Source organism: Pseudopipra pipra, chromosome 1, assembly GCF_036250125.1.
Source record: "Pseudopipra pipra isolate bDixPip1 chromosome 1, bDixPip1.hap1, whole genome shotgun sequence".
Taxonomy (NCBI): domain Eukaryota; kingdom Metazoa; phylum Chordata; class Aves; order Passeriformes; family Pipridae; genus Pseudopipra; species Pseudopipra pipra.
Genome location: NC_087549.1, coordinates 153,679,832 through 153,694,425, shown reverse-complemented (window position 1 = coordinate 153,694,425; position 14,594 = coordinate 153,679,832). Strand labels below are relative to the sequence as shown.

The 14,594-nt window shown below is 49.3% G+C and overlaps 1 protein-coding gene across 1 annotated transcript in view; it reads left to right on the top strand.

Moving 5' to 3' along the window:
* The first annotated feature begins 205 nt into the window (after positions 1–205).
* The window catches only part of WNT3A (Wnt family member 3A), a 38,111-nt gene continuing 23,722 nt past the window's right edge, over positions 206–14,594 (top strand). Inside the window, exon 1 of the mRNA XM_064639791.1 lies at positions 206–521. Within this exon, the coding sequence (XP_064495861.1) occupies positions 395–521 (127 nt within the window). The 5' untranslated portion in view covers positions 206–394. The remainder of the gene's footprint in view (positions 522–14,594) is intronic.

Sequence of the window (14,594 nt, the reverse complement as noted above, 5' to 3'; positions counted from 1 at the left end):
GAAAGAAGCAGCACGATGATGGGTTAAGGCTTTGAGAGGATGAAGAAAAGGGAAGGAAGGTATTAAAAGCAGAGTTTCTTTCCTTGCTGGGCCTGTAGGGAACTTCAGGAGACAGAGATGATGTTTTTGGGGAGCGGGGTGACAGTGGAAATGACATTTCCCGGTGAGGGGAATGCGAAGGAACCGAAGACTCTGATTTTCTGTCCCCATTCTTGTGAACCAAGTAACAAGGTGAAAACCAGCCTGAAATCACCCCTTTCTCCTTGTTTTTCCACCCAGGTCCTTGGCAATTGGTCACCAGTATTCCTCCCTGGGGACTCAGCCCATCCTCTGCGGGAGCATCCCGGGCCTGGTGCCGAAGCAGCTGCGCTTCTGTCGGAACTATGTGGAGATCATGCCCAGCGTGGCAGAAGGGGTGAAGATTGGGATCCAGGAATGCCAGCACCAGTTCCGAGGGAGGAGGTGGAACTGCACCACTGTCAATGACAGCTTGGCCATCTTTGGGCCCGTGCTGGATAAAGGTGAGTGCGGCGCCGCGGGTTTGGGAACAGCAGCGTCCGCGGTGGAGCGGCAGCAGAGACCTTGGGAAACCTGCTGGGAACTCATTCCCTTCTGAAAGATTGTCAGGAGACAGGACTTGAGCAGGACAAAGGACGTGTGTGATATAGGCAGGGAAAAGTGAGTTGGCCCAGGAGCCCACCCGAGCATTTCAAACCTGATCCAGAGGGTCTTTTGCAGAGACAAGAAGGTAACTCTCACAGGGATAGCAAGGACCTGGGGGCCTCCCCAGTGTCAGGAGGGTGGTCACCCACCACCCCCATTGCACGCCCACCCCCACTGCCAGGTAACCGCTGTTTTCACCTCAAACCTCTACTGGGACTTCCCAGAGAACTGGGAAGTGCCCACAGGGAGTCAGGTCACCTCTGACCCTTCTTGGAGCAGGAGGTTGGACTGGAGACCTCCCAGTGTCCTTTTATGAATTATCCTATGATCCTGTGCCCCTGGGAAGGAACACAAGGATTATTGTGTTGGCAGTGGCCAAGCTGGATGTCTGACTCCTCTCCTGACCCCATGGAATGTCATGCTGCGTTTCCAGCTCTCCAGATAATGGTAGAGGGGAGATGATGGGCTCTTGAGGATGGTTCCTGGGACTGGCCTTATCAGATAACAGCAGTTTTGATACTGGAGTGGAATACAGTGAAGATCAAAGGGCGGGGGAAATCACCATCAATTAATGGTTCTGCTTTCATTGGTTATGAACGTGGCAAATTAAGACAGGGTGAAAATTCAGGCAACTATTTCTGCACCCTTTGACAGAAGTGGGAACTCTCAGAAATGTTTCACCCTAAGATGTTGGGTGCTGTGAGATTTAAGCCCCAGGCTACGTCTGGGTATCTGGTCTTTTCCCTTATAAGTTGGTAAGAACCTATTTTAGCCTGTAAGAACTTTTTTAGCCTTCTTTACCCTCGTATGTCTTTTAAAGTCCACCCTGCTCCTGCTGGTCTCACAAAGTCTGGGTTAAGCTCTGCCTTTCCCTTTAGCAGAAAGGGGCCCATTCTTCCTTCCTTGCTTCCTTCCTTTCTTTCTTCCTTCCTTCCTTCCTTTCTCTCCTTCCCTCTCTCCTTCTTTCCAATTTCCTTCTCTCCTTCCTTTCAAGTTCCTTCTTTCTTGTTCCTTCCAAGTTCCCTTCCAATCCAAACTGTCCTGTGACTCTTTGCTTCATTCTGATGTCACAATTTGGGTTTAGCAGTGAGAAACCATCCCAAAATAATCATCTGGAAGGCCCATGGCGTGGGTGAGCCCATGTGAAAGTCTCACACCACAACATTTTCCAGGCATTTTTCCCTGCTCTGGGTACCTCACTCCTATAGCTGGATTAGGCCAAGAATGGATATTTTTCCCATACACAACATGACTTGTCCAAGAACATCCACTGGGCACAGGCAGGAGGTGAAGCAGATAACCCATAGCTGGATGTCCTCAAGGACACACAGAATGATTTGGGTTGGAAGGGACCTTAAAGATCATCTTGTTCCACCCTCTACACCTGCCACTATCCCAGGCTGCTCCAAGCCCCATCTGACCCAGCCTTGGACACTTCCAGGGATGGTGAGTCCCTGACCTCTCTGAGCAACATGGAGCCCCTCATGAGCCTCAGATTAGACACCCCACATCCATAGCAACAATCCCTGTGAGTGAGGACAGGGGTCCTCACCTCCTTGCTGCCCAAAGGAACCCCAACCCCACAAGTGCCAAACACTCATCTCACGGCATCGGCGGCACGAAGGGTCTGTCCCTGCCTGAGACTGGAGGGTTTCTGTAACCAGGCTCAGGGAGGGAAAGGAGACTGGGACTATTTCATAACTGAAGAATGTTGTTCCTTGAGGGAGAATCAAACCACCCTTCAGTTTTGCTTCACCTACAGCAGGAGGGGGGAGTGAAAAAAAAAAACAGCTCGGTCGCATTCTTGTGCGGCAGATCCCCCAGGGTAGGAACATACTTGAGCTCCTACCCAGAAAGAGAGAAGGAGAAAAGGAGAGAAGGAAAGCCAGCAAGGAAAACTCTATTTTGCAGCTTGGATTTTAAGTCACCTGAGATCCAAGTGCAGCTTCTTTTTGGAGTTAGTGGAGACCCCCATCCTCCCTCAGCACAAACCAGAGTAGCCCCTAAAGCATCTCCCTGTTGCCTCACGGACTGTCTGCACTTTTTCCTTTGAAAAGGACCAGTTTTAATGCCTTCAGGAAACCCTTTCTAGGCCCAAATCTTGCTGAGGCTGCCTTGCTGCTGTGGCATCTCATTGCTCATTCAGGGCTAGGCTTGAGCTGTGATTCAGCAGTGCCAAACTGTCACCAGACTCTGGTCCTTTTAAAAGCCATATTCTGATATCTCATCTAAAACCAGACTCTTTTTCCCCATGATCCTTCTTTTAAGGGGAAAAAAATCCCACATGTTTTAGCTCAGACTACATTTAGTCTGAGATATATATATATATAGATATAGATATATATATAGATATAGATATATTTTAAGCCAGGCCTAATCTCCAGAGGTCCCTTCCAACCCTAACAATTCTGGGATTTTGTGATCCTGTAATGAATCACAAACAGGAATGGCTTTGATGAGCTTGGCTATGAGGGTTAATGATGTCCAGGGGATCCTGATCTGCTGTTGTTTGAAGGCAACACTTGCCAGGTTTGCCCCTGTGTCCCTTTAGCTCTTTGTCAGTCACTCAGGTCACAGGAAGAGCAGAAACCCCCCATCCCACCCAGCTGTTTGACTACTCTGGATTGCAGGTCCTTGGCTGTGGAATAAACATTCCCAATCCAGGTTGCTCAGAGAGGCTGTGGACTCCTCATCCCTGGAATTGTTCCAGGTCAGGTTGGACAGGGCTTGGAGCAACCTGGTCTAGTGGAAGGTGTCCCTGCCCATGGTGTTGAAACCAGGTTTTTCTCCCCCTTTGTGGTCTTGGGAGTGTATGGGCAGCTGTGCAGCTTCATGGAGAAACATTCAGATAGGTGCCACTTGGAAATCTCTTGGGATTCCCATTTGGGAATAGGTGTCTTGGGTAGCCTAGACTATTGGGAATGCAAGGAACAGGATGCCTGTACAGGAAAAGAAGTGAGTCTGATCTTTTTCTCTCTACCTAAACCTGCCTATCTTTTTTATCAGTCATATATAAGAGGCCACAGTTCATGTGATTTTTAGTACCCTAGAAGTTCAAATCTCAGCTTCTGGACAGAAGAAAGACCCTTCACTTGCACTTTTCTAACAGTAATTTGTAAAGGAAGAAAAAAAGTATGTTCTTAAGTGATTCTTCATCTGTCTTGTAGGAAAGGAGAAATTTATGGCCATAGCAAGGTGACCTTAAATGGAGACACAGCTCATGCTCAGCCACTTACCTGAGGGGCTTGGCAGTTTGTAGGCAGTCATTGCATCTTCCAGTTTACCAAGGACAAGGGAACATTTTTTTGAGTTGCCTCTAAAAGTACACAGGATGGCATTTTGGAGGATGTAGGAGAGGGACACGCCATCCCTGACAACAGAAAGTGAACGGTGCATCCTAACAAACTCAAACTTCAGTGCCACATGTTTGGAACTGTGATTTTGCCTTTATTTTAGCTTCTGTGGACTGAAGAGGCTGTTGATAGTTTTAGAGTCTCTCAATGCTCCGAGAGCTGTCTTTGAAACCCCTCTGGGCAGAAATATGAACTCAGGAGAAGTCGCACAATAAAAGCTTATCATGGCCCTGTCTCTTTAAAGGACCTCAAAATAAAAGTTTCCTCCCTCTTCCCCCCCCCCCCCAATTCAATAAAAGTAAATTACCTCCAACTATTTAAGCCCCCAGTTCGTTTAAATTTAAAAAGGGAGCCCTTGTCCATCCATTCCTTTCACTCACTCCCACCTCCTTCTGCTAAAGGCTGGCCGGGGCTCTAAACCTGCCAGCTGGGCTGAGAAATGGTTAATAGTTATTGTGGAGGAGCAGCTTTTAATGAACTATTGAAGAATGATACATTGATGGAGTAATGGGAGTTTAAGTCCCTCTGTAATGAAACAGGTTCTCAGCGCGGCCCCATTGTGGTGTAAATACGGCACGACTCTCCCACTGTTTGGTCAGGACTAAATAGCAGAGGCCAGAGGGGGGTCAGCTTATGGGGTCTTCGCTTTAGTTAATCAATCTGATTGGATTAGGGTCACTGAGATCCCTAATAATGTCAGAGGTTACGCCAAACTGGATTAAATGCTTTGTTGGGGAGGGCTCGGATTCTTTCAGCTCCGGCCGGCGGGGCTTGTTTATTAGACTTGAGCGCTCGTGCAGCCTTGGGAAGCTGCTCCGGCCCTTTTTTGTGGATCGGGACTTGGAGGGGAGGGGTGGTTTGAACGAGCCTGTGCTCCCCCGGTGCCCTGTCAAGTGCGTGCACCCATCGGATGTTCCCTCTGGGGACACAGATCAACCTCCCCACCGGACAAATGAGGGCCCGGTGGGTGATGCCGAGGCTAGGGGGCACAAATTCCTTCCGGAAACGACGGGGGCTGGCCACCGACCCTGCTGGAAGGCGAATGTCGGGAGTCACAAAGACAGGGGTAGTGACCCACTGCTCGTGCCCCCCTGGGTTAATCCCATCCCTGCCCAGCAAAGGGATGCTCTTTTCGGTGCAGCTCCTGTTTGCGCAGTTCCCGGGACGAGCACGGAATGAGACACGGAGCATTCGACACCACTCCATTGCTCTGTTATCAAACTGGGGTGATCCCAGAGTCACAGAATCAGCCAGGTTGGAAAAGACCTCTGAGGTCGTCGAGTCCAACCTGTGACCCAACACCACCCTGTCACCCAGCCCATGGCACTGATGCCACGTCCAGTCTCTGCTTAAACACCTCCAGGAACAGTGACTCCACCCCTCCCTGGGCAGCCCATTGATGTCTTGCCTTCCAGCACTTCCATCTCTAATCGAGGTGGGATGGAATGGGATGGTGTCTCCCTATCATACTACCCAGAGAGACCACAAAGCCCAAACCAATTACTGCTCTCTTCCCTCACGATGTCCCCGCAGGTGACACTGTCTTATAAAGGTGTCAGAGTGTCCTTGAGGAAACGACACCAAACAATCCCTTTGAAGGTCACTCGACAGTGGAAAGGGGTAGCAGTAATAGTGTGTTATTGGCAGAGATCTGAGGTCTCTGGATCTCAGCTGCCTCATTCCTTCCCACAGCAGAGCACATAATGCATGTTTATGGCCTGACAGCGCTGTCAGATTATCCAGGCAGACTTCTCGCATGATGCAGACTGGAGAATTTCCCCTCAAGACTTCTGGAATGAGCCCAAAATCTGAATTTGACTACAACATCTCTTCCCAAGGGACATCTTGCCTTGACACATCACCAAGAGATAGACAGCCTCCTCTTTTACAAGTCTCCTCCACTGCTCTGGTGTTGACAACCAGCCACTCTTATTTCCCCTTTGCTAGACTCAGAAAAGCTCTTCTAGAACTGACCATTTTCTTTGCTACTCAGACTTCCTAAAAAGTTAAAATTGGGGCCTGCAGAAGAGCGGTGGGCCAGCAAAAGTTTGGGTCCATTCTGCCAGACGGCGAGACAGGTCGAAGGAGTTCCATCTCTTGCTGGGGTCCTCCAGGGCATGATTCATCTGCTGTGCTCTAGACAGTTGGGATTAAATTATTCACACCCTGAAGTTTCTACATCTCTCCATCAATCACTGAGGGAATCCAGGGAGACCGGCTCTGGATGAGAAGACTCTTGCTCCCAGGGACTACATGGAGGGCAGAGCAGGCATTTGTCTGCCTCCTGAGAGATGTGGCATTCAAATCACATCCAGTTTCACGTGGGATGCTGGGCACTGTTACCTTCGCAGTGAGGCTGAGTTTGGACTAGGCTTGTTTTGAAGTTAGGCTTAATTTGGACTCCAGGCTTTTTGGGGATAAGCCCCGTGTGTTGTCTCTGTCAAGAAAGACAAAACAAAGCTGTGTAAAGGTTGACTCTTCTGTTCCTGTTACCCCTGTGGATGAGGTGATTGAGAAAGCCCACCTTGTGCCTAGTGAAATCCAAGTGATTTTTTTTCCCCCCAGATTTAGCAAGAACGGAGCAAGGCTTTAAAATCCAGTTATAATCCCTCGGAGACACGAGTCTCCTCCGGATTTTTTTCTCGCCGTGTCATGACAATATCTCTCCACAGGCTCTCTGATAGGCCTGATCTCATCTTCCAAAGTTAGATGTCAAAGTCTGAGCTCGTCACCCCAGGCTCCCTTTGTAGTCAGTGGAGAGCAATCGGCATCTCCAGGGAGCAATTCATCTGACCTATCTCAGACACCTATCTCAGGAGAACATGAATCATGCCCAGATGTTTATTTCTCTCCATTGACTATAGAGGGAGCCTAGGGCTACAGGCTCAGACTTCCATGTGTACTTCTCAGAGGCCCAGTTTTGGGGGGCAAAGAGTTCCCACCCCTCACCTTTCTCCCGTTAGGAAGCAATCCTGGCATCCAGTCGTGGTTGGAGAGGCCATTTTAACAATGGAACAACATGGCACCGAAAAGGACCTCCTGGACCACTGAACACAGGCTATTTAAGACATAATCACATCTCCTAATGGTTTAAAATTAAGATATTTAGCAGACCTCATCACGTTTTCCTGGTGGCATTCTGGCATCTCCGTGCCAAATCCTTCCCCCCGTCTTTCCCTGCTCTAGATCAGACTTCTCCACTGCTGCAATAAAGTAAGGCATGAGCAGAAAGCCACAAGATACTGATCCATCCAGGAGGTTAGTTACATGTAGGAGGTACTCTCTGCTCTCTCATGAAACTCTTCCCAAGAGGATCTGATTTCCAGCCACACCCCGTCTCCCTCTCCGCTAATGGCAATTTGGGCAGCTGCCCCGGTATCAACAACGGAGATCTACAAACTCTGCCCTGTACCTATGGGGAAGGAAACTGGAAGGATCAGGATTGAAAATGTGACTGTGCAAGCTCCTCTCAGCCGCCAGGATGCAGGAATACTGCAGGCCAGAGGTTTGCCAGCTCTGCTGAGGAAAAGGCTGGGAGATCCTGGCTCGGGACAGGAGCATCAGTTGTGTTTAGTGCCCCTGCAAGTTGAGCTTGGAGCTGGGGATTCCTGCAGGGGATGGGGCAGCACATCAGCACTGCCTGAGTCCACTTTTCAGACCATATTCACTCCTATTCAGCATTCCTGAACTGGGATTTATGTAGCCAACTCAGTCCAGGCAGCAGCATTGCAGGTGACAAGCAGTTTGGGGAGGTCTGGATGAGCTGCAGCCACATCCCTGGTTTGCAGCCCATGCCATGCTGGGAGATTAACAGCTTCCACTGAGCCTTGGCAGGAGCTGCAGGTTGCGAGGGCAGCAAAGAGAGATGCTCAGGAAACGTGCCAAGGTGTTATCCCTCATCCTTAGGGAGCAGGATACCAGTGGAGGAGCTCCTTCTCTTCCTGCTGGAGTCAGGAAGGGCCAGGTGACCATCAGAGGGGTCACTTCAGCCTCTTGTGACTTCAGAGGTGACTTTCCTGGGCAAGGATGGCACCAGAGGACTGTGGTCAACATCACCTGTGGTCGCACTTCCCTCTCCATCCCCAGTGCAGCTGGAGGCTGAGCGTGGCCTGGGTTTCTTGGGCTCAGCTCTTTTCGGGATTTCTTAGAGGCTCTGACCTCATCACCTCCCTACCTGCAAAGCGATCCCGGGATAAAGATCTGGCTCCTGCGCCTCTGGAGCTGAGACAGCCCGTGTAAACAGCTGTAAACAGCCAACACCCAGACACGGGCTGCAAACCCGGGAGAGGAGTGATGGCGAAAAGGAAATGGCAGCAATTCCAGGAGCCGATCCCGTTTGCTTCCCTCCACCTCCCGCTGCACCAACCCTCATCTGTCAACCCTGACGTGCTGCCTTTTTTTTTTTTTCTCTGCCTTTTTCTTTTATTTTTTTTTTTTTTCCTGGCGACTAAAACATCGGACGGGGGATCGGGGAGGGGAGAAGGAACAAGACAGCCCGTGGCTACAAAACCGGTGGCGTCTCTCCCGGCGGCGGGAGGCGCTGGAAACTTCTGCCTCGGGCACAATGCGACGGGCTGGCAGGGAGCGGGCTGCGTGGAGTTATGGATTTATTTCCTTCCACCACCCCCCCTCCCCTCCTTCCCCTTTCCCTGCTGGGTGCGCTGCATTCCCCAAACTGGGCTCAGGTTGGTTGCAACAAGGAGCTCCCTCTGCCGCATCCCGAGAGTGCCAAGTCCAAGCGTGGGAGCTGGTCCTAGACAAAAGGGAACAGTAGAGGGAGCTGATTAGCATCCCTTTGTCCCGGGAGAATCCCAGCCCCAAATGGGCCCTTGGAGCACAACGGGAGGCACAAACACACACACACACACGCATGGACAGGAGCCAAGGAGGGAAACGGGGACGGCGGAGCCTCGGTCGCCTTCACCCGGGCTCTGGGGGGAAGGGGGACCCGCTGGGTTTTCCTTCGGGATGGGTCCTGAGCCGGGGTGCACCGTCCTGTCCGTGGGTTTCCCTTTGGGGTGAGTCCTGAGCCGGGATGCTCCGTCCTCTGGGTGGGTCGAGGGGACAAACGTGTCTTCCCGCACTTCCCTGCACCAAACAGCCCAAACGAGCAAAGTCTTCTGACAAAGAGGGATCCAAGGCCTGTGAATGTGGCTTTTCTTCCCTGTGAGATGCTCTCTGAGCTGGCAGGGCTGAATAGACGAGGGGATTTTAAGGCCAGAAGGGGCTGTGGGATCATCTGGTTGGATTCCTGTGTAACAGGCAGAGAATTTCCTCCCGTCCCTCCCCGAGCAGATATGACAGGGCAGCAAAAGGAAGACCAGGGGGTATAAAGATGCACTGTGTGTTTCTTCCTGCAAGGGGATGGCACAGCAGGGGAATGGGGATGTCTCCTGCAGAGCAGGAGCAACAGGCAGACGAGGAAATTTTTGGCAAGACACAGATTTGCACATTCCCTGCTAAGCTCTGCTGCAGGAGGAACCCTGTCTCTTGATGGATCAACCTCTCTCATTCCTTGTTTCTTCAGCCCCATCCCTCTGGGAGAATCTCCTTCAAGGGAAGGACTCATGACCCAAGAAATCCACAGGGTTAAGAAGGAGGCAGGGATCAGGCACCAGGGGAGGGAATGGTTCCAAAGGATTGTTGTGACTCCAAACTTGTTGTTTGGATTTCTGTTGTGCTCGTGAACGAGGTGCTCGCAGGAATGACTCGAGGCTGAGCAGTGAGGACAAAGCAGGAGTAAGAGGCAAGCAGGGTTTTGGGGAGAGAAATTCAGAGAGTCAGCACCCAGCTGACATAGGTAGGGACTTCTGGGCCAGGGTAGGCAGGAGGTGCTGCACAGGAGGGGCCTTTTTTTGGAAAAACAGCATGAGATGGGTGGAACTGAGGTAGCTGAGGGCTCTGTGAAGCAGACTCCCAAGACATCAATCAGGGAATGTGCCTCCTGCTCACCTTCAGCCTGCTCCCATAGGTCACAGAGCTGCTTTTGGAGAGTGGTGCCCACAGCAGACCCCATAAGGTGGGCCCATAAAGAGGGATGTAGGTATGTCACAGTCTGGATATGCCCTAGGGAAGGGCTTGAAGGAAACTGGTGTGTTTTTTTGTTAAGTTTGGGCAGGCTTTTTAAGGAGGTAGAAGGTGGCATGGAACCCTGGGGAGGTCTGGAGCTTTGGCAGTAGGTGACCCTAAACCCTGATGGTAAAGCCATCTATAAAATATGAATTCTGTGGGTGTTAGGAAGAAATTCTTCACTCAGAGGGTGGGGAGGCACAGGTTGCCCAGAGAAGCTGTGGCTGCCCCATCCCTGGAAGTGTCCAAGGCCAGGTTGGATGGGGCATGGAGCAACCTGGGCTAGTGGAAGGTGTCCCTGCCCCTGATGAGATGATCTTGAAGGTCCTTTCCAAGCCAAGCCTTTGAATGGTTCTGTGAAAGCAGAAGCAGAAAGCCAGGAAGGCCTCCAGATCCCAGGAAATGCAGAGCTGTTCCCAAGCCCCGGGTGCAGGTCCCGACTGGAGGAACGGAGGGAGTCTTTCACTTTTTGTTTCCTCGTGACTCATCTCACCCTTCCTAGAGAAGAAAAACAGTTTACAAAGCTCACATGACCCAGCCTGGAGCAGTGATGGGGGGCAAGGCAGACAAAAAGAGAGGAGTTCTGGTTCCATTTCTGGCTCTGGAGACAGTGGGGCAGCTCCTCCTTCCTCTGCATCTCCATTTCCCACAGAGTCCACCACAGACTGGATATCTCAGAGAGAGACCAAAGTAGGTCATATGTGGGGCCCTGCAGCTCTTGCAACATGATTTGGGAAGTTTTATTGGCCTACTTATGACTGTTTCTCCCAGGTTTGATGGACAGGGCAGTAAAGCTGCACGGAACACTTCCTGGGAAGGCTGCACTTTGTTGACTAAGCATCTGGCACAATTTCCTCTCCATTATTTCCAGGTGCTAAATCACATTAAATGATAGCTAATAATTATGGTTTATCCTCTCCTAATCATGCTGCTTTCCCAGGGAAGCTGTTGCCACAGGGATGTTGTGGGAGTGTGAATGGGTGGGGAGGGCACAGGGAGACGTTTCTGTTCACCTGGAGCCATAAAAAACTTGGAGACCCCTTAGGGCTAGGCAGGATCCAGCCTGGGAGATATTATATATCTTGTCAAAAATGTGTTTATTTTTGTTTTCTGGGCCAGTTTTCCATCAGAAAAGGCAGCTGCATCAAAAATGGAGATGTTTAGCAGGTTCCCCTTAATTTCAAGACCCAAAAAAAAAAAATAAAAAAATGCACAGGTTTGGTTTTCTTGAGGTTTTTTTTTCTTTTTTGAAAATAAGGCATTTTACTTCTTTTTAGTTTGAATGTGATCTTATGCCAAAACAGGAAATCCTTAAACTACTGTAGGAGCACACTGCTGTACCTTTAATATTTTATGGAATATTGGAGTGGGTTGATATTATTGAGGCTGAATGATTTACTCTTCTCAAGCAGCAAAATCTGCCATGAACAGGATAAAACACTTCAACAGCCTAAAAACTCAAACTCTTCATTTGATTTTCAACTCTTCCAAATAAAACAAATCACAATTTCCCACAGCATGGTAAATTTTTTGTCCCTTATTACAAGCCTTAAGCGTAACATGATCTCCAAACCTGCTAAGAATCTGCCTAAATATATGTTAACTGGGAGGAAAATATCAGCAGTGATCACCCAAGGACTCTTCTAAATTCATAAAGCAGCCTCACAACTCTACAAAATGAGCTGCAACAGACAACCCCCAAATCTGTGACTTAATCTCCCCTTTTATAAATGCTGAGTCCTGTCCTGAAGATGCTGCAAGAGGAGGTTGCACAGATTTTTCTTAGAGAAGAAAGAAAAGGTGGAAATGTATTTTAGTGCTGTTGGTTTCGGTGGAGAAAGGTATTTCTGGTCCTGCAGCATCCCCAATCTCCTTTCCTAACTGTGTTTTGGATGTGGATTCCTTGAGAGATGAATTTGAAGACATAAATGTATCTTGAGAAGAGCAAATGAAAGCTCTGTGGAGCACAGCCAGTCTGGGTGAGATGTTCAGCCTGTGCTCAAAACAGTGATTTATATTAGAATTACACTCTGCTCAGCATCAGAAATTAAGAATATTCTCTGTATTTTGCTCACCTGAACTTCTCAGTCGAAGTTAACGTGCCCATCACTTGCACCTGAACACATCAGAGCTGACTTAGACATTCTGAGGGCAAATATTAGGGGTTTTTAAGTTCTGTTTATGGGTTTATTAATTATAACTCTGGTCCAGACACACATCAGGTCATTGATCTCTGTGGATCAGGGAAGAGTTGAGGGGGATAACAAATGGTTTATCACAAAATTCTCTGTACTTGCACTGAGAAAGACAGTGGGTCCTGCCTTCTTGTGCTGGTTCTTAAGAGGAGTTTTTGACAGTGGAGCTTTGAACCCCTCAGCCAGCAGAAAAGCACCATCTCAGTGCTCAGTTCATGCTCCCAGGATTCAAATAATCCATATCAAATAATCAATATTCAATATGTAAGAATAATCAAGCCACAGACTCACAGAATGGTTTGGGTTGGAGGGGACCTTTGAGATCCTCTACTTCCATCCACGATGCAACAAATGCCAGAGCTAAAAACTCTCCCTAAAATCTCCTCACTTGAACCAAAGCCAACCACTGACCTTCAGAACGTTCCTGTCCCCTCAGTCATTGATGCTTTTGCTCATTAATGGAATCATGGAATGGTTTGGGTTGGAAGGGACCTTCAAATCCCGTGTAGTCCAAGCCCCCTGCCAAGAGCAGGGCCATCTTCAACCAGGTTGCTCAGATCCCCACCCAACCTGCCCTTGGATGTTTCCAGAACATGTCACAGCTACTGTGACTTCCCCAAAATATTTAAATCGACCTCATATAAAACCAATGTTGGTTTTTGGTTTTTTTTTTTTTTCATAAAACACAGAGAAGGAAAAGTGAAAAAGGCATTTATTTAGCGGGTTGGTTTGTTTGTTGTTTTTAAGGAATCCCAAATATATTTCCATGCTTGGCTTTCCACGTAGATACTTTACAAACATTGCTGAGAGCTCACCATCACAACCCTGGCACAAGCCTCACACAGTGGTGCTGGCTAAAAAATAAGAGTTATTCCAAGTCTGGAGAGTGGGGTAGGTGCAGTTTTAAACCATTTATGTACCAGCACTACAGCTCTGCTGGAAAAGAGCCTTTAATCACCGGTGTTGCAACTCCGTGAGGTCACTGCATCAAACACTGATTAACTGCAGATTATTTGCCTATTTTATGGGCTTGACCACGAATGTGGTTGACTAAAAGCTGGAAGTATATTGGGCTTTTCTTGGTAGGGGTGGGTCTTCTGATATTTAAGAGGCTTGGAGCTGGTTTGGTCATCCAGGGCTGCACCTTCTTTTGTGAGGTTTGTGACTCCTGGGGTTGCAGGGTTTTATTTGGTTCCATCAACCCTGCCAGAATGAGAAGGGTGTTCTCTTAATTCAAGCTGGGCAGCTGAGGCAATTAGCCTGGCTTAAAATGGCAGGAGAGCTGAACTTGGTGCTGATTGGGATCAGACAGCTTGGGATGAACCTCAGTGTGGGGTGGTGGATCTTCTTCCCTCTGTGAGCCACAGGGGATGTACATCAGAGGGTCCAGGGTAGTGGTGTGCCAGGGCTGCCTCAGGGCATGGTGGGGGCTCCTCTGGAGATGGTCTGAGCAGGTCAACCACATCCCAGAGCAACTCAGCCCTGATACTGGGCTTCAAGCCCCCACAGAGCACAGCCCTGCTGCTCATCAACCACACGCCAAAACCCAAAACACTGGAGAGCCACAAGTGATCCAGGAGGTGCTGGGGAGCCAATCCTGCCCTCACAGCTTGAACTTAAGCTCTTCACCCAAGATAATACCTAAAACTGCCTTGAACTTCAGCTGCTCACCTGAACAAGTCCACAAACTGCTTTGCCATAAAAACTGACTGAACCCAACTGAGGTTAACCAGCCTGGGTGAAAGGTGCATCTTCTTTGGGTAGGATTTACCCTCTGGGAGCTCCTCATTTCTGGGTTTGACCTCTAAGCAGCTCTGTGAGACTGTGGGAACCTGCAGATCACAGGCACTTTGCTTCTTAAATGTATTTATTGAACAGGGCTCTGAGCCCCAGCAACTGCAGGTTGCACTCAGCATCAAAATGAGGGCAAACACAGGCCCTGAAATTTGAAGAATCCCTACAGTTGCTCCCCAAAATCTCTCCTCTCTAAACAAAACAGCATCTCCAGGATGAAGTGGAAAGCCTCTCTCAGCTCTGCTTTGCTCAGCTGTGCTCTAAGTTCCCTGAACTCTCTGTAGCCTTCCACCACCCCCCAAAATTAGCACTGAGGGTGGTGGTGATGCCCACAGAATAGAAGTCCAAACATGCAGATTGGAAGGGAAACATGCCAAAAATTCCACCGTAGCCAAGAAACTCAGCAGAGAAATTGCACAGAGTCAAGAAAGCCAAGAGGATGGTGGGACCTGGGAGCGACTCGTGGGCAGGAGATGACATTTCTTACCAGCTTTGGCATTGCTGCATTGCAGGGTGGGAC